Raw genomic sequence first — 16,281 nt, forward strand, 5'->3', positions numbered from 1 at the left:
ATGTCACAAGTGAAATGCTTATCGGCAACTTTTTTTTCCTGACGGCTCGAGGCTTGGCAAAAAGAGTAAAGCTTGGGCCACATGAAGCCTCGGTAAATTACCGTCACGGGAATACGGGCAGCCACTTCACAGGGCTGTGGCACCTTGTACTCTGTACTGTACTGTGGACTGTGCCACCCCTGGGCGATCATTCATTCTCGGGGCCTGACGACGCCGCGCTGCTTGCTCCGCGCATGGCCCTTCTACCTTCTACATCTCTCCTCCGTGCATTCTTAGCAAGTCCTCCTGATATTGAACCATGGCGGTAAGTTGTGATGTCCCCCATGAACCTCGTTTATTCTGATTGAATTAAATGTCAATTCTGATCGAGCTATACTAACATGTGCGTCTAGGGAGGTAATGCCGAGAAGGGGCAACGCTACATCGCGTCCTTGGACCAGGCGCGGGCCCAAGGTAGATGGGAAGAAGTGCCCGAATTGATTCGAAAGGTCACCAAGCACGCTCCGCAACGAACCTGTACGTCTACGTTTGACTAGTGTACGCTCACTAGCGGGGAAAAGCTGACAACGTTATCCCCCCAAAGGTGTGATCCAAACCGCAACAGCAGAGACTCGAGTGGTCGCATTTCTTCAGCAGCGAACGACAACCGAGTCTACGTCGACACCACATCTTCCCGAGTTGATCCCGGCCCTGTTGACGACTATCGAGAACAACGACGGAAATCTGCAAGAGCTACTGCAGGCGCAAGTCTGCTTGGGTTGGATCCATTGGACTCTCAATGAGCCGAGTCTGGCAGCTGCTCGCCTTCCAAGGGACTTCAACGCGACAATCGATACTTTGACAAGTGATGGCCAGGGTCTCTCACCGTGGACCGAGGTCTGTCTGGTTAAAGGATGCTATCTGAAGGGTACGGTGTGATTTCATTGCTTATAGCCCATTTCAACTGGCTAATATAATTACAGGTTCTGCGCAATCGGCAGTGGCCGAAATCGATGAGATCTTGGAGACCTTTGCCTCACTGGCAGTATGGCTCGAGAAGGGCCAGCTTGCCTCTACCTCCAACCAACAATTCCTCAGCTGGTCCGAAACTATGCTAGGAAGAGGCGCCTTGATTGCCACCGAAACAGCCACATGCCCTTACTCGGATCCCAGACATGTGGAGATTGCGCTTCGGCTCTTTAGGCTGTGGTCTGCCCTGCCCGCAGTGAAGCAGGGAGCTGCGCCCAACAAGGCTGCATTTGCCGACAATTCGGTTACGCTTTCACGCCCAGCAATTTGGAAATCCTACTACGGACTCCTCACAACTGTTCTTCAAAATGACCTGATCTATATCCCGCCCGTCGATGGTATTCCCGAGCGCCCGCAGCTTGCAAGCGAACTTCGTCGCATCGAATCGATCTGTGAAAACAACCTTCTACGGGAAGTCAAATTCCCTACCGCCCAATCCAATAACTCCCAGGTTGAGGAGTGGGTGGAACAGGTTATTAGCAACTGGGAGGTGCTCTGTGGACCGCACTGGCAGGATCAGGACCTCGGCGAAGGGGGCCAGAATGCCGTGGGCCGGAATGTTTTGGATGTAAGCAGAAATGATTGACATTCCTCGGGCGACTACTGACAAACTCTATCCAGATCCTTTACCGCGCAGCAACGAAAACATATCACTCGCATTTGATTTTGCGACGCTTGTTTCATGTTCATTCGGCATTGGCTGACTTTGATCTCGCTATCAAATCATTGGAATCTTATATTGAGATTGTCACTGCTGCCAAGGAAAGAGCTGCCAAGGCGGCCGAGTCGGGCGAACTGGAGAAAGATGAAGTACTTCTGCAAACTCTCTCCGAAGGTGTCTCATTGTTAAGCTGCTTGGGTTCTTTGGAGGAGGCAGAGAAGGCCAAAGATTTGACGGAGTTGATCAAAGAATTCCTCGACAAACAAGAAACGACCCTGGAAAACGGCACGGTCAATAACAGCGTGCTCGTACCTGGCGACGCAAGCCCCGCTAACTCCTCTGATATACCACAATCTGTGCTTGCTTTGGCCCATAGAGCAGTTGGAATTGGACTCGCGAACTGGGCCAATTATACTCCCCAAAATGAATCTCGAGATCTCATTCGTGGTGAAGCAATTGATTATCTGGAGAAGAGTGTGTCCCCAGAGTTGGGCAATCAGTTGAGCTATGCCTCTCTCTACACATTATCACTGGTCCTTGCGGAAAATCGAGACCTGGATGCTGCAATCAGCTATGTCAAATCGGCCTTGAGTTCTCATGGCTCACCGAGCTCCGAGGATCTGTCGCATGAACGTGATCTTGTGCCTCTTTGGCATTTGCTTGCGCTCTTGCTTAGTGCCAAGCAGGAATTTGAAATCGCCGAGCGTTCTTGCGAAGCTGCCTTTGAGCAATTCCCATCGGACATTTTCCCCAAGAGCAGCCGTGATCGGCGCTCCTCGAGACAAACCCACTGCAAGGACCACGGTTTTACTGGCCCTAAGCGCTCAGTTCTCAGTCGCTTGTCTGGACGAGAGAAGGAACGCATAATTCAAACACGAATCTCGCAGCTCGCTTTCGTCGAGCTCATTGAGGGCCCCGAGGCTGCTGTCAACCAAACTGAGCAATTACTGAGTTTGTTCAGTACATTGTTTAGTGACCTGAACCTTGATAACGGGGAGTCGAAGTCGAAGTCGGAGCATTTGGTACCCCCCAAGAGCTCTGCAGGCACAACTAAGAGCTTTCGCAGCAGCATCTTCAGTCGAAACAGATCATCTCAGCTGCCGGACCGCCGAGGTGATCAAATGAGCGATGCACCTGCAGTGCCGCCGATTCCCAATGGGCCTAGCACTCCCACTGGGGCACCTGCCATCCACGTCACTGACGAAGATACGAACAGTCAACAAGAGCATCAGTCAGCCCTCTCACGGTCTGACTCTAAGAAGCTGAGAAAACGAAGTGGCAGTCTCCACAGTAAACACGAGAGGCCTCGTGATCAAGAACCGCCATTGCCAAATGGAGCAGAAACCCCCGAGATGGTTGGCATTGCGGTATCTGGCAATGCGTCGCCTGTTTCACAAGCGCCCCCCCCGAGTGGAGGCAAGCAGCCACTGCAGCCTATAGCGCATAACATTCATCATAAACAACAACCAGCTCCAGCTGGCCACGAGCGTCAACCCCCCCGTGCAAGATATTCGTTTACCGGGCTCTCATCAATTCAACTCTCCGACAAATGCAGTCACCAAGTTCTCTACCCCACAGTCCAATAAGCATGCCCTCGGCCTGCTTGTCAAGATCTGGCTCATAATTGCGGGCCTGTATCGCCGAGCGTCCTTGTTCGATGATGCTCGCGAAGCCTGCGAGGAAGCTGCTAAGCAAACCGCTCGAGTTGAAGTCATCGCCTCTACTCACGAATCCTCAGCCCGTTCCCTCGGCAAACGTGGCTGGTGTAATGCCAATAGCTCGGAGGAGCTCTGGGCCGATGTCTACGCTGAGCAAGGTCTTTTGGCCCAGGCTCAATCAAAGTCTCACCAGGCTATCAAGCAATTCGAGAGCGCCCTCCTGCGGTCCCCGGATCACCCGACAGCGACTATTTCCCTCGCAAATCTTCTTCTAGATGTGTGGGACCAGACACTGCCCCTTGAACCTACAAATGCCGACATCAATCTCGAAGCCTCGCGCCTTTCACTCTTATCCGAGCTTTCCCAACCAAAGTCTGCCCGGGCCGTGTCGACCGAGGAGATGAAGGTCGCCGAGAGCGCACAAAGCTCAGAGCCCAGTGAGGCCCCCATGTCGGCCCACGATGTCGACCCCAAGCACCTACATCGACTTGCTGCCCGAGACCGCGCATATGGTCTTCTATCTGCGCTGACCAAACTTGGAAGCTCTTGGGACAACTCCGATGCATGGTACGCACTCTCGCGAGCCTACGAGGCCGGCGAGCAAACCGAGAAACTCAAGGAAGTTCTCTGGTGGTGCATTGAGCTTGAGGATCGCCGACCAATCCGTCATTGGTCGAACATTGGATCTGGACTCTATGTTCTTTGAATTGGTCAAGGAACCGAAAAATGCGTGCTGCTCCTATATATTCTTGTATCTATTTGAATCTCCCCCACCCCTCCTGCTGGTTTCTCGTTTTTCTCCCTTTTACTTTCAACATTTGAGATACCATGCCAATAGCAACCAATTAGTTAGGACCTAATAGCATGGCTAGGCAGACTTGGTTGCCAGCGATTTCAGAAATGGAACAATACTATTCAAAGTTTTTGAAGACTTTCTCTTTCAAATCCACTAGTCGCACAACTTTATATACATTCCTCGATGCGGTACCCATGGTAGGGTTCTAAGGATCCAAAAAAAAAGAGTAAAAAAGGAAATAGAAAACGGAGCCGAGTCAAAGTAACTAAAGATAGATTCATTTTCCTGGCCCATAAATCATTGATTTACCGCGGAGCAGCAACGGGGGCCCAGGCAGAGTACTTGGGGCGGGTACTGTAGGTTAAAAGTTAGCAGATATACGACAAAAACAAACACCAAACCATCGTTCACACTCACGTCGAATAGGTCTTGAAGGCAGCACGGCTCAAAGTCAGGTTGGGACGGTGCTCGGGGATCTCCCAGGTGCGGTGACCGGGCTGCAGGAGCTTGTCGGCAGTCGGGGGAGCATCAACCATGTAGGAGATCCAGGCGTGCCTGCAATCCATGTTAGCCTCTTATTGCAGCTATGCACACACAGAGCGTATGCGTCTCATCGGATAATGCTTACCAGCCGGGCTCGACCTGGCAGGGCATGAACTCGTGCTCCTTATAATCGACCCATCGTGTGCGGACTATGCGGGGACAAATTGTTTAGTGATTCGCTCGCAACCGACAATTCCTCGTTCCTTCTCATCCGGCGATTGTCTTACGGGGAAGCTCCTCGGTCATGTTCTCGTAGTACTTGTTGCCGAAACGGTCGGTTCCGATGAGAGTACCGGCCTTGGTATCACCTATGAGAGCGCGCGAATTAGTCAACCACTCCAAGCAAGCAAGACACTGCGCGGGAACACCATACCAATGTACTGTAAAAATCAAACAGAATTCCCGGTTAGTATTTGATCCATGATATCCAGCCCTTGTCTCGACTCCCGCGGCGTCCAATCATACCATCATCTGGTTGAAATAATCCTGTAGCAGTCTGTTAGCATTGCGGGTTCACGCGCAAGAAAATAGCGGGCAGCAAACCTTCAGGCCAACCCGGCGTAGGTTGCGCAAGGTACGAGTGACGGTCGACATTGTGAGGGGTGCAATGGAGGGAGAAAGTGGTCCAGTCGCTCCAGCGAGTGTCCGGCGTTGAGGAAAGCGAGGATGCCCACGGCAACGCTCACACCGCCCTGGGTTTCTGCCGGCTTTGGTTGGTCACAAATTACAATACAGCTATTCAAAATGTTTAAATGTGTTATCGAAGTACTAATCTACTGGTTAATGATGGATATTTCTGCAGCTCTCCCCTACAGAATCAACTCCATAACCTTGTCCATATCAAGACCTCCGAAAGTAACCAGGACATTGTACCAGCCTCGTTGGTACACCCGTATTTCCCAGGTCACGTGCTGATACGGGACCGTGGGTCTCAGCGATGAATGGTTTCTTTGGTTTGGGCCCTGGAAGCTGTTCGGACTTTGGGAACTTTAGCAAAGTACACAGATGTTCGGTCGTATAGGAGGCCAGGCGATTCGGTGCGCAGTTCGACGTCCAGTCGCTCGCCGCAAGGTCTGCGATCGCAGGTTTTCCGCCCATACAACCTCCAATGCTGCCCCTGCCGCAATCCCGTCGCCTCTCGGCAGTATCACTGTCGAGCTCGATCGCATTGCGCCTCGATTCGAGATCCCAGCCTCGCAGGTCACCATTTTGGACTCGCCAGCTAGCTTCTACTCGACGTTAAAGGTATGCCTCGCAGAAATTGCCCTGATACTTACTCACCATCCGGCCATTGTTAACAAAATTGTTTCGTCTGCAGTCAAAAATCCTCAACGCACGCCGCCGTGTTTATCTCTCGACCCTTTATATCGGCAAGACCGAGCACGAGCTCATTGAGACCTTATCACAAGCCCTACTCAACAACCCAGACCTCAAAGTATCGATCCTCACTGATGCTTTGCGTGGCACCCGAGAAACCCCCAATCCGTCCAGCGCTTCATTGTTATGCTCTCTAGTTGAAGAATACGGCCCGGAGCGAGTTGATATTCGTATGTTCCACACCCCCAACCTCACAGGATTGCGGAAGAAATGGATCCCCCGTCGAATCAATGAGGGTTGGGGTTTGCAACACATGAAGCTTTATGGGATTGACGATGAGATCATCCTTTCGGGGTATGTATGCCTTCGACACTTGAGAGGGTTGGTTCCGTTGGACTAACGAATTACCCTAGAGCGAATCTTTCTTCGGACTACTTCACAAATCGTCTCGACCGTTACCACGTATTTAGCTCCAAGGAGTTGACCGAATACTATGCGCGCATTCACCATGCGGTCTGCAGTCTGAGTTTCCAGGTCCTACCGGATCCCCATAACAAGGCAGGGTATCTACTGGATTGGCCTACTGCCAACGGGGCACCTTCGCCTCTTGATAGCCCCCAGGACTTTATCAGCTACTCGTCCACCGTCTTGAACCCGCTCATACAGGCATACGACAACAAGCCCGTTCTTCCGTCCACGTCAAGCCAAACTTTCGTATACCCCGTCGCCCAATTCACTCCTCTCTTGAAGCCCGACAGTTCTACAGAATTCCCAGCTGTCAGTGGTATCTTGCGCTTGCTGTCCCAATCACCAGCATTCACCGGAGCTCGCTGGCTCTTCACCGCAGGATATTTCAACATCCACCCTGTCCTTTCTTCCCTCCTGATCTCCGGCACTTCTACATCCCCTCAAGCTCCGTCCTCTACACAGGGTACAGTCTTGACTGCATCCCCCTGGGCCAATGGTTTCTACGGGTCCTCGGGTATCTCAGGTATGCTCCCAGCAGCCTACACGCATCTCTCGGCCCGATTCCTCGACAGGGTCGCTGCTGCCCAAGCCACAAATTCCATCCAACTCAAGGAATGGAGACGTGGAACCGTCGGCACGCCGGGTGGCTGGACTTACCATGCCAAGGGTCTTTGGATTACTTTGCCTGGTGAGGAGAATCCTAGCCTGACCTTTGTTGGAAGTAGCAACTACACAAAGCGCAGCTACAGTCTCGATATTGAGGCTGGCGCATTGGTTGTTACAAATGACCAACAGCTGAAGCAGAAACTAGGCGAGGAAACTAAGTGGCTGCAGGAGGACGCTACCCCGGTCTCCAGGGAAGACCTGATGCGTACAGAGCGACGAGTCGGATGGAATGTGCGACTGGCAATGTGGATTGTCGAGAAAGTCGGCGGAGCTTTGTAAATTGTATCCTGGTATCATTTTTGTATATTAGATTTCATCTGGGGTGATTTCTTTCCCCCGCTTGTACTTATAGATTCGGCCACCAGGCCATTGAAACATACCGTAATGAATTACCATCGAAATACTATTAGTCACAATCTACCCTCGAGAATCTTCATCCGTGCCTCACAATAGTAAATTTTGCAATCAAATCCACATCATACATCCCAGCAGGTCAACTATTAGCTCTGGAGAACATACTACTTCATCATGTCTGATTCTGCCTCGATTGCATCAACCCTGGCTCAAAAAAAGTGGTTCGGCTTCGACCTCGATGACACCTTGCACGAATTCCGCAAGGCCTCCGCGCAAGCTTCACAGAGCGTTTTCGAAGTAATTCACTCTCATACCGACGTCAACATCGAATCTCTCCAATCAAGCTACAGAGATATTCTGCAAAGCGCAACAGCAGATGCCTTTACCGACGGACGTACTTCCACGGATTACCGCCGCGACAGATTTACCCGTCTGCTGCAAGCTCACGGAATCAATGAGCTTGGTCAAGAGGATCATTACATAGCGCATCTATTGGGTGTCTACAAGTCCTCTCTGCGCTCTAGCTTAACGCTCAAAGTGGACGCCCTTTCTTTCCTCCAGGCTCTGAAGCAGAAGGGTAAGAAGATCATCGTGGTGACCGAGGGTCCTACTGATGCCCAGGAATGGACGATTCGGGAATTAGGATTGGAGCCCTACGTTGATGTTTTGGTTACTACGAATGAGGCAGGTTGTTCGAAAGTGGATGGGCTGTTTGGCGTGATGCTTCACAAGTTTGAAATTCACCCGGAGGATCTCATTTACTTCGGGGACAATACAATTCGTGATATACAAGCATCACAGAAAGAGGGGATTCTTGCCGTACTTTATGATGAAGAGCAAGAAAGCCAGCTCGTTGACTTTCACGCCTTGCGTATTAATTCGTGGGAAGCCCTGAAAGTTATACTCGATCAGGAATAAAGATATGAATGTCATCAAGACAGAACTTTTGATCTACCAGGTATATCAGGCCTAAATATGCATAGAAAATATCTTCAAATAGAAGTTTAAAAAAAACCAAACGCCTTTTTTTCATGAGAGGGAGTTCCATTCAAAGTCGTATCATCGCGGTTCGGCGTGGATCCATTTAGGCCGGCCCAGGGACCTTGGCAGCCTCTTTAAACCGAGCGGGTCCAAGGCCAGAGCGAACCTCATCCAGCATGCGAATTCCAATGGCCTCGTTTCCGTTGCGACCGCGCTTGTTCTTGGCTCCCCTTCGCTTGGCCTGGGCACTAGTGTTGTTATCCCAGCCGGCTAAGAAGTCATCCATGACATTGTGGAAATCACTGCGCGAGACACCAGCTCCCTCGGCATCAATGAGACTAGGCGCTTGAGAGGATGCAGTAGACATTCCAGTCATGCCAGTGGCACCGGTCATGCCGCTAACCATGGACATGCTGTCGTCGTATTCCTCATCTTCTTCGTCAAGGGAGTACAGGGCCTCAACCTTGTCGAACCGGTCGTCCAGAAGGCGATGTCCCTCGGTACGCGCCAACGCGGACGAAGTCATAGAGTAAGCGGAGGGGTTGGTCAGGGCACCCTTGCGCTTCTTACGGCGGATGGGAGTTCCACCAACTGTGAAAGCGGTGGATGCGGTCGTCTGCTGCTCAGAGGGAGCGATTGTAGGAGGAGCGGGGGCAGCAGCCTTGCCAGACTTCGCCTCTTTCTTGAACTTGGCGAACTCGTTCATCCATCCTTGATCCTGCGGGTGGAGGTCTGGAGCGGGGCGGTCATGTTCAGGCATTTCGCCGGGCTCAAGGTCCTCAACGGGGTCAACATCTTCAGTACTGTCCACCTGCACTGGCGCCTTTTCTGTCGCATCTGACTCCCAGCCATCATCCTCCTCGTCGTGGTCAAAAAGCGTATCCTCCCAGTCTCCTTTATCCATCTCCTCATCACCACCCTTAGTCAATTCGCCGAAAATATCATCATCCTCATCATCGACGAATGCCTCATCTTCCAGGGCCTCCAGGGCCTCTCGTAGACGCGGGTCCATATCGGGCTGGAATCCAGCAATGGCATCTGGAACAGCTTGCTGATCTTGATATGTCGGCTTTCGCACGTAGGATGTCGCAGTTGAACGCATATCGCCGAACTCGGACCCCGCAACACTTGGCCCATCGTTCAAGGAAGCCTGCGCCAACGCATCCTCCAATCTCATGCCCTTGATCTTGCCCTTGCCCTTTTCAGGCTTGGCCTCCACGAAGTGTGCATCACCGGCACCAGTGCCCAGTTCGCGCAAATGCTGCATGTAATCATACCGAGAGTCGTCAAAGTAGACGCCATAGTTGGCGGCCTCTCCCTCGTTGCGACGGATGGCATCTTCGGTGAATTCGGACTTTAGTTCGGAGAGGTTACGGGAGGGCTTTTGAGATGCTGTCGAGGCCGATGAAGGGGCCGGCGTAGGGCCAGAGACGTGGTGGAGGACTCGATCATCCGCTTGGGGGTCGTGGATCAATGGATCCAGTTGGGAACGGTGGAAGAGCTGGAATGTGCTCGCATTTTTCTTGTCGCTAGATGTTGGTTAGCACAAAATCTTCAAGCGCGCATGGCTTCATAACACATACATCCACTGGCGGGGCGGCATATTGGCGATGTTGGACTTGGGGATTTTTTTCCCTGGACGAACGAAAAAAGTGGGATAGATACCCTGTCACGTGGGGCTTATCTGCCTGAACCCCTCGGGTCCTCAAATGGTGGCGACCTGACAGAAATGAGATTTCCACAGATTTACCACAAAAAAAGATAATCAAAAATATGTAAGTATAGAACTTGGACCCTATGATCAATATTCAAAAACCAAAAAATTGAAATTCCTAGTGTAAACATCACTTTAGACGAATAATCAAGATCAGTACCATGACCGATTAGTCAGCGTTATCTTATCCGCCTAAATCTTTTTTGAATTATTCAGGCGGGGTTATATTCCAAATCTTGGACTTCCACCACTTTTTTTTATTCAGAGCTGCACCATATACTTCATCCACCATGGTGCTCGCAAAGTCCAAGAACTCCGTCGGGCTGGGCAACAGTCTTATGAACGATCGTTTCGGCAAAGGCAAAGCATCCAGGGAGAAAAAGGCCTCGCACAACGGCGCCATCGCGCGTAAGGGTATCAACGGCGAAACCTATATTACCAATGCCTCCGAAGATGCCTCCTGGGTGAAGATGCGCTCTATCACTGAGCAGGCCGCCCTCGATGAGTTTCTTAGCACCGCCGAACTGGCAGGTACCGATTTCACCGCCGAAAAAATGAGCAACGTCAAGATCATCCACTCCGACCAGAAGAACCCTTACCTCCTGTCTGCCTCCGAAGAGAGGACGATTGCAAAGAAGCACAAAGAGAACAAGGCGCGCTTGACGGTCCCCCGACGACCCAAGTGGGATAAGACAACCACCCCGGCGCAGTTGGAAATGGCGGAGCGTGAGAGTCTGTTGACTTGGCGACGTGGATTAGCGGAAATGCAGGAGAACCAGGATCTGCTGATGACCCCCTTCGAGCGAAACTTGGAGGTTTGGCGTCAACTGTGGCGTGTTATTGAGCGTTCGAATCTTATCGTGCAGATTGTCGATGCGCGAAACCCGCTCCAGTTCCGCTCGGAGGATCTGGAGAACTACGTGAAGGAGATTGACCCCCGCAAGATGAACTTGCTGTTGGTCAACAAGGCCGATATGCTGACCCTTAAGCAACGAGAGGCCTGGGCCGAGTATTTTGAGGAACACAACATCAATTTCCGTTTCTTCTCTGCGCATCTCGCCAAGGAGAAGATGGAGGCTCAGCTGTTGGAGGAAGAGGCAGGCAAGTCCGACAGTGAAGAGGAGGATCTTGCCGAGTCCACAAAGAAGATGAACGTTGAAGACGAGGCCGATGAGGAGGCTTCTGATGAGGCTGATGAGGCTGATGAGGCTGATGAGCAGGCGAAGGAGAAGGAGGAGACTGCCGCTAAACTGGCTGACCCCGAGCAGTCCCTCGGTGCCCACATCCTAGACGTGGAAGAACTGGAAGAACTTTTCCTCGCCCACATCCCTGAGACGCTTCCTCAAAGCCAGGATCCTTCGGAGGACTCGAAACAGAAAACCACTATTGGTCTGGTTGGTTACCCCAACGTGGGTAAGTCCAGTACCATCAACGCTCTGCTTGGTGCCAAGAAGGTGTCTGTTTCCGCCACCCCCGGTAAGACCAAGCACTTCCAGACTCTGTACCTGTCCCCAGAGATCATGCTGTGCGATTGCCCCGGTCTGGTCTTCCCCAACTTCGCCTCCACCAAGGCCGACCTCGTGGTCAACGGTGTCCTGCCAATCGACCAGCAGCGCGAGTTCACCGGCCCCGCCGGCCTCGTTGCCAAACGTGTACCGAAGTCTTTTATCGAGCAAGTTTATGGTGTTAAGATCAGGACTCGTCCCGTCGAGGAGGGAGGCACTGGCATTCCCACTGCTAGTGATATCCTTCGTTCCTATGCCCGCGCCCGTGGTTTCTCGACACAGGGTCTGGGTCAACCCGATGAATCCCGTGCTGCCCGTTACGTCCTCAAGGACTACGTCAGTGGAAAACTTCTCTTCGTGCACCCTCCTCCTCGGCCCGAGAACGAAGAGCCCATCGACCCTAACCTATTCAACCAAGAGCTTTACGATGTTGCCCATCTCCCAGAGAAACGTCAAGCCATGCTCGCAGGTTCGGTCGTGGACCTTGATGCCGATGTTGACTCCGACATCTCCGCACTTGTTGCCGGTAAAAATGAATTTGGTGCACGCTCCCGCAATATTGACACCGGTTTCTTCGGCTCTGCCACTGGACCCTCGGCCGGCCGCCTAAACGTGCCTTTCAACCACAAGTATACCAACCAAGGCCAGGAAATGCGCACGAACGTCACGGGCCGCAAGGAGCGCATGATGATTGCGCTGGAGCGCGGTATAGATGTTTCGGAGGTTCGCAGTTCCGGCTCAAAGAAGCATAACAAGGCCAACAAGAAAAGGGCCAAGCATGTGCGCAATAACCCTGTCGACGAAGATTACAACTAAAAAGTTTTGCTTTCTTTTTTACCCTTTCGTTGCTCTTTTCACGATGGACATATGAACCCTCTTCTTTCACGTTTTGATATCAGCTATATGCTCATGTTTTCTTTCTCTTCTCCATGGCACAAAGGCATTGTGACGCTTTGGCAGGGGATTGGAGATACGAATCTCTCAAGTCATGTTCATTTTTGAAACTACTCTAGACATTTGCAGGCGTTTGGGGGTCCGTTTAGTACGAGTCAAATCTACTTATATATGACCAATTATCATGATGGTAAAAGTAAAAGTAAAAGTAAAGAGAAGCGGACGAAACTTCAAACGTAGAACTTGACTTTCATAATTGGATTTCATACTTTGTACTAAATACCCCGCATTGAGCAAGCGGCACTATAATATCACAGGTCTATTTACAGGTGGCTCTTAGCCTTAAAACCAGCAGCCAGTAGCAGACGATCCGACTCCTCACGCTGCCACTTCAACTTAGCAGCAATAGCGTCCTTGCGCGAGCGGTTTTCCCTGCGGCCAAGTTGCTGCAAGTGAACCTCATCGGGACCATCAGCGATCCGCAATGTACGGATACCAGCCCAGAGGTACGCAAGAGGGGTATCCTGGCAAACACCAGCAGCACCGTAGGCCTGAACAGCACGATCAATGATAGTCAGCGCGGTCTGGGGGACCAGAACCTTAGCCTGGGCAATCTCCTTCAAGGCAGCCTTAGCATCACCCTGATCGATCTTGATAGCGGCATTAAGAACAATCAAGCGAGCGGAATCAACCTCGATCCGCGACTTGGCAACCCATTCCAGGATAACACCGTGGGAGGCGAGGGGCTTGCCGAAGGTCTGCTTCCTATCGTCGTTGATACGGTTGATCATCCACTCGAGAGCCTTCTCGGCGGCACCGATGGTGCGCATGGCGTGGTGGATGCGGCCGGGACCCAACCGGCCCTGGATGATCTCGAAACCACGGCCCTCGCCGAGGACCATGGCGGAGAGGGGAACGCGGACGTTCTCAAAAGTGATGTGGCCGTGACCGTGCGGGGCATCGTCGTAGCCGTAGACGTGCAGCATGCGGTTTATAGTCACGCCGCGGGTGCCGGCGGGCACCAGTACGACGGATTGCTGCTTGTAGGTGTCGCTGTTGTTGGGGTCGGTCTTGCCCATGACCAGGTAAATCTGGCATCGGGGGTCACCGGCGCCAGAGGACCACCATTTCTGTAAAGGATCATTCGTCAGAGATGGTTCTATAGGGAATGACGGGAGAGACTGGGGAGGAGAGACTTACGGATCCATTGAGGACATACTCATTACCCTCGCGGCGGATGTCCAATTCAATGTTGGTGGCATCACTGGACGCAACATCGGGCTCGGTCATCAGGAAAGCAGAACGGATCTTGCCCTCCAGCAGGGGAGCCAGCCATTGCTGCTTCTGGGCATCGTTGCCGTACTTGGCCAGCACCTCCATATTACCAGTATCCGGGGCGGCATTGTTGGTGGCCTCAGAAGCAATCTTGCTCTTACCAAGGATCTCGGCCATCAAGCCGTACTCGAGGTTCGAGAAGCCAGCACCTTGCTTGAAATGGGTCTTGGACAGGAACATGTTCCACAGGCCGAGCTTCTTGGCCTTCTCCTTCAGCTGCTCCATGATGACGGGGGTGGTTTGCCATCGCTTCTCGCCTTCGCCCAGCTCGGCGGAGAAGACGGCATCGCCGGGGATACAGTCTTTTTCGACAAATTCCTCGACCTAGTGGAGGGGCCGTGTTAGCTTGAGATCGGATATCGAAGCCCGAAATGACGGGATAGAGAGGGGAAAGAGGGGAAAGTTGAAGTTACCAGGTCGAGGGTCTTCTTAGCCCGTTCGCTAACGAAGGGCTGGGCGATAGGAGGAATACGGGATGAGGCAGACATGATGAGTTGATGGGGGAGTGAAAGAGCTGGTACGAGTAATGGGGCAACGCTGAATATAAGTTGGCTCCTCGAGGATTGCGGAGTAGCGCGGTGTGGAGTAAAGCCGAGCGACGCGGGCATTTTGCCTCGGCCCAACGACCACTTTAGACACTTTGGACACCACACCACCCCATCAATGAGAGACTTCTTCGGCTATGTAAAAAGCGGGCGAGATGAAAGTATGAGCTGCTCATTTGATTCGGTCTGATTAGAAATCTTCCATAATAGCGTAAGTCTCTTGCAAGTCTCTCCCAACTGGCCACTTCCTTAGCCGACCCGCCGACGGGAAGCTCAGTAGGTGACCTCGGGCAGATCTCCAGCCTTAACTTGGGAATACGAAATACGCGATAAAAAAGAAACAAAGAAATGCTACCCCTCAAAACACCCCCAGTCCAGTTCATGCATGTATCACATATCCAATTGCTCCTAAACCAGTCCCGAAGGAACAAATTACCAGAATTCCGTAGCCTGAAACCCCCGAATACACACACAAAGAAAAGAAAGAACGAAAAAAAGATCCAACATAAAACCGATTGAATCACACAAGTGAAGAAAGCAGAAGACATTGCGGGTCATGACAAAAGAAACAACAAACAAAAGAGAAGAGCCACGGTCGCAGAGTCTACTCCTCATCCAATCTATCCCAACCTCCGATATACCACATGGGTGGTGGATCGTTCCATCGAGAACGAGCCAGCGTCACAGAGATGGGAACCCAAAGCATAGGTTAATAGAGTACGAGAAGTTCGGATGAAAGACGGTCGACTATCCGCGACAAAGACTCCATCCCAAAAGGGACTGCCGTCTATTCGACTGTCCGGCTTTGCTCGGCGGATGATTGCTCATAGCTTTTCTTTCCAAGCTTCGCGAACAGTGACTGTGGCTTGCCAGCACTAAAGCAAAACAAAACAAATATTAGCCAGGACTCCTAGGGTTGACATCATCGACAGTTTCGACATACTTCTTGAAACGCTTGCCCTTGATATCGCTCAATTTCTTCGTGCAGGGGCTCATAATGTCGTCTGAGGGTGAAACGTAGGCGGTTGGTTGTCTAGAGACGGCGACATTAGCACACCATCATCAGGCTGATCTGCGATCATTCGTCTCGTCTCGGCTTGGGAAGAACTTACTTCTCGCCACTCTCCAACTTATCCTGCAGCATCTGGCGATGCTGCTCCATTGATGAGAGATCCATGGACTTGAGATCTGTCTTGTCGGCGGTGGCGTTGACATTGGCCAGGTGGGTGTTGGTTGGGCGGTCCGCGAGAGGCTGCGCGTGTGTTGTGGCGTCCATTTTGAATTGCGGAGAGAAGGGATGAGTTGGAAATAAAGGGTCTTGCAGTAATCGTGCTTAAGCTCTGATTTTCACGCGAAGTGCAGATGGCAAGATGAAGATGAAGAGAGATGGGATTCAGTGTGGATCGGATAAGAAGAAAAAACGTGCAGCTTGTTGGTGCAGGTGAGCGATGAAAAATGCGGTTTGATTGTTGGCCTGGCAACGCGGGCCCCGAAGATGGCCAGAGGGGATGACGCACCATTCCTCTGGGTTTTGTTGTTTTGGGGCACTTGGGGCAAATTAGCAAATTACGCTAGCCGTTTTATTTGTTTGCTTTATAATTTGAGTTGGTAGGAGAATTTGATAGAGCATGCTTGAATTTGAATAGTACATGTTTACATCGTACAGTGGGAATCTGATCGTAGTCATCCGAAACATAACACTCGCCAGGGCGAGACATAGGGAAAAGAGACCCTGGAGAATGCAAATGAGAATGAAAAATAAGATAAAACAATAACTCCCAGAAATCGCCAATAGATCATGAGAAGAACCCCAAATGCACGAGAATATGAGTATGC

General features: G+C 51.6%; 8 protein-coding genes across 8 annotated transcripts; 4 read left to right on the plus strand and 4 right to left on the minus strand.

Moving 5' to 3' along the window:
* Window positions 1–298: 298 nt before the first annotated feature.
* On the plus strand, window positions 299–4,033 carry N7481_001984 (uncharacterized protein; the record flags this gene model as incomplete). Its single annotated transcript, XM_057261203.1, is given in 6 exon segments — window positions 299–304; window positions 393–516; window positions 584–907; window positions 963–1,576; window positions 1,630–3,231; window positions 3,248–4,033. 6 exon segments carry the CDS (start codon window positions 299–301, stop codon window positions 4,031–4,033), a joined length of 3,456 nt encoding a protein of 1,151 aa, XP_057126135.1.
* A 395-nt stretch (window positions 4,034–4,428) lies between these two features.
* N7481_001985 (complex I NDUFA12 subunit family protein) lies at window positions 4,429–5,260 on the minus strand (the record flags this gene model as incomplete). The annotated part of the gene is made up of 5 exons (XM_057261204.1): window positions 4,429–4,477; window positions 4,541–4,678; window positions 4,752–4,815; window positions 4,894–5,020; window positions 5,210–5,260. 5 exons carry the CDS (start codon window positions 5,258–5,260, stop codon window positions 4,429–4,431), a joined length of 429 nt encoding a protein of 142 aa, XP_057126136.1.
* A 411-nt stretch (window positions 5,261–5,671) lies between these two features.
* Window positions 5,672–7,396, plus strand: N7481_001986 (CDP-diacylglycerol--glycerol-3-phosphate 3-phosphatidyltransferase; the record flags this gene model as incomplete). Its single annotated transcript, XM_057261205.1, has 3 exons — window positions 5,672–5,911; window positions 5,985–6,337; window positions 6,397–7,396. The coding sequence occupies 3 exons, from the start codon at window positions 5,672–5,674 to the stop codon at window positions 7,394–7,396; spliced, it is 1,593 nt and encodes a 530-aa protein (XP_057126137.1).
* Window positions 7,397–7,645: 249 nt separating this feature from the next.
* N7481_001987 (HAD family hydrolase) lies at window positions 7,646–8,389 on the plus strand (the record flags this gene model as incomplete). The annotated part of the gene is made up of 1 exon (XM_057261206.1): window positions 7,646–8,389. One exon carries the CDS (start codon window positions 7,646–7,648, stop codon window positions 8,387–8,389), a length of 744 nt encoding a protein of 247 aa, XP_057126138.1.
* A 166-nt stretch (window positions 8,390–8,555) lies between these two features.
* On the minus strand, window positions 8,556–10,055 carry N7481_001988 (ribosome biogenesis protein LTV1; the record flags this gene model as incomplete). The annotated part of the gene is made up of 2 exons (XM_057261207.1): window positions 8,556–9,981; window positions 10,036–10,055. 2 exons carry the CDS (start codon window positions 10,053–10,055, stop codon window positions 8,556–8,558), a joined length of 1,446 nt encoding a protein of 481 aa, XP_057126139.1.
* A 401-nt stretch (window positions 10,056–10,456) lies between these two features.
* N7481_001989 (ribosome biogenesis GTPase LSG1) lies at window positions 10,457–12,487 on the plus strand (the record flags this gene model as incomplete). Its single annotated transcript, XM_057261208.1, has 1 exon — window positions 10,457–12,487. One exon carries the CDS (start codon window positions 10,457–10,459, stop codon window positions 12,485–12,487), a length of 2,031 nt encoding a protein of 676 aa, XP_057126140.1.
* Window positions 12,488–12,888: 401 nt separating this feature from the next.
* On the minus strand, window positions 12,889–14,388 carry N7481_001990 (uncharacterized protein; the record flags this gene model as incomplete). Its single annotated transcript, XM_057261209.1, has 3 exons — window positions 12,889–13,695; window positions 13,766–14,224; window positions 14,314–14,388. The coding sequence occupies 3 exons, from the start codon at window positions 14,386–14,388 to the stop codon at window positions 12,889–12,891; spliced, it is 1,341 nt and encodes a 446-aa protein (XP_057126141.1).
* An 844-nt stretch (window positions 14,389–15,232) lies between these two features.
* On the minus strand, window positions 15,233–15,721 carry N7481_001991 (Spo12 family protein; the record flags this gene model as incomplete). Its single annotated transcript, XM_057261210.1, has 3 exons — window positions 15,233–15,320; window positions 15,389–15,478; window positions 15,558–15,721. The coding sequence occupies 3 exons, from the start codon at window positions 15,719–15,721 to the stop codon at window positions 15,233–15,235; spliced, it is 342 nt and encodes a 113-aa protein (XP_057126142.1).
* Window positions 15,722–16,281: the final 560 nt, after the last annotated feature.

Source organism: Penicillium waksmanii, assembly GCF_028829765.1.
Source record: "Penicillium waksmanii strain IBT 27052 chromosome Unknown utg000002l:1.0-3326099.0:1.0-3328782.0, whole genome shotgun sequence".
Taxonomy (NCBI): Eukaryota; Fungi; Ascomycota; class Eurotiomycetes; order Eurotiales; family Aspergillaceae; genus Penicillium; species Penicillium waksmanii.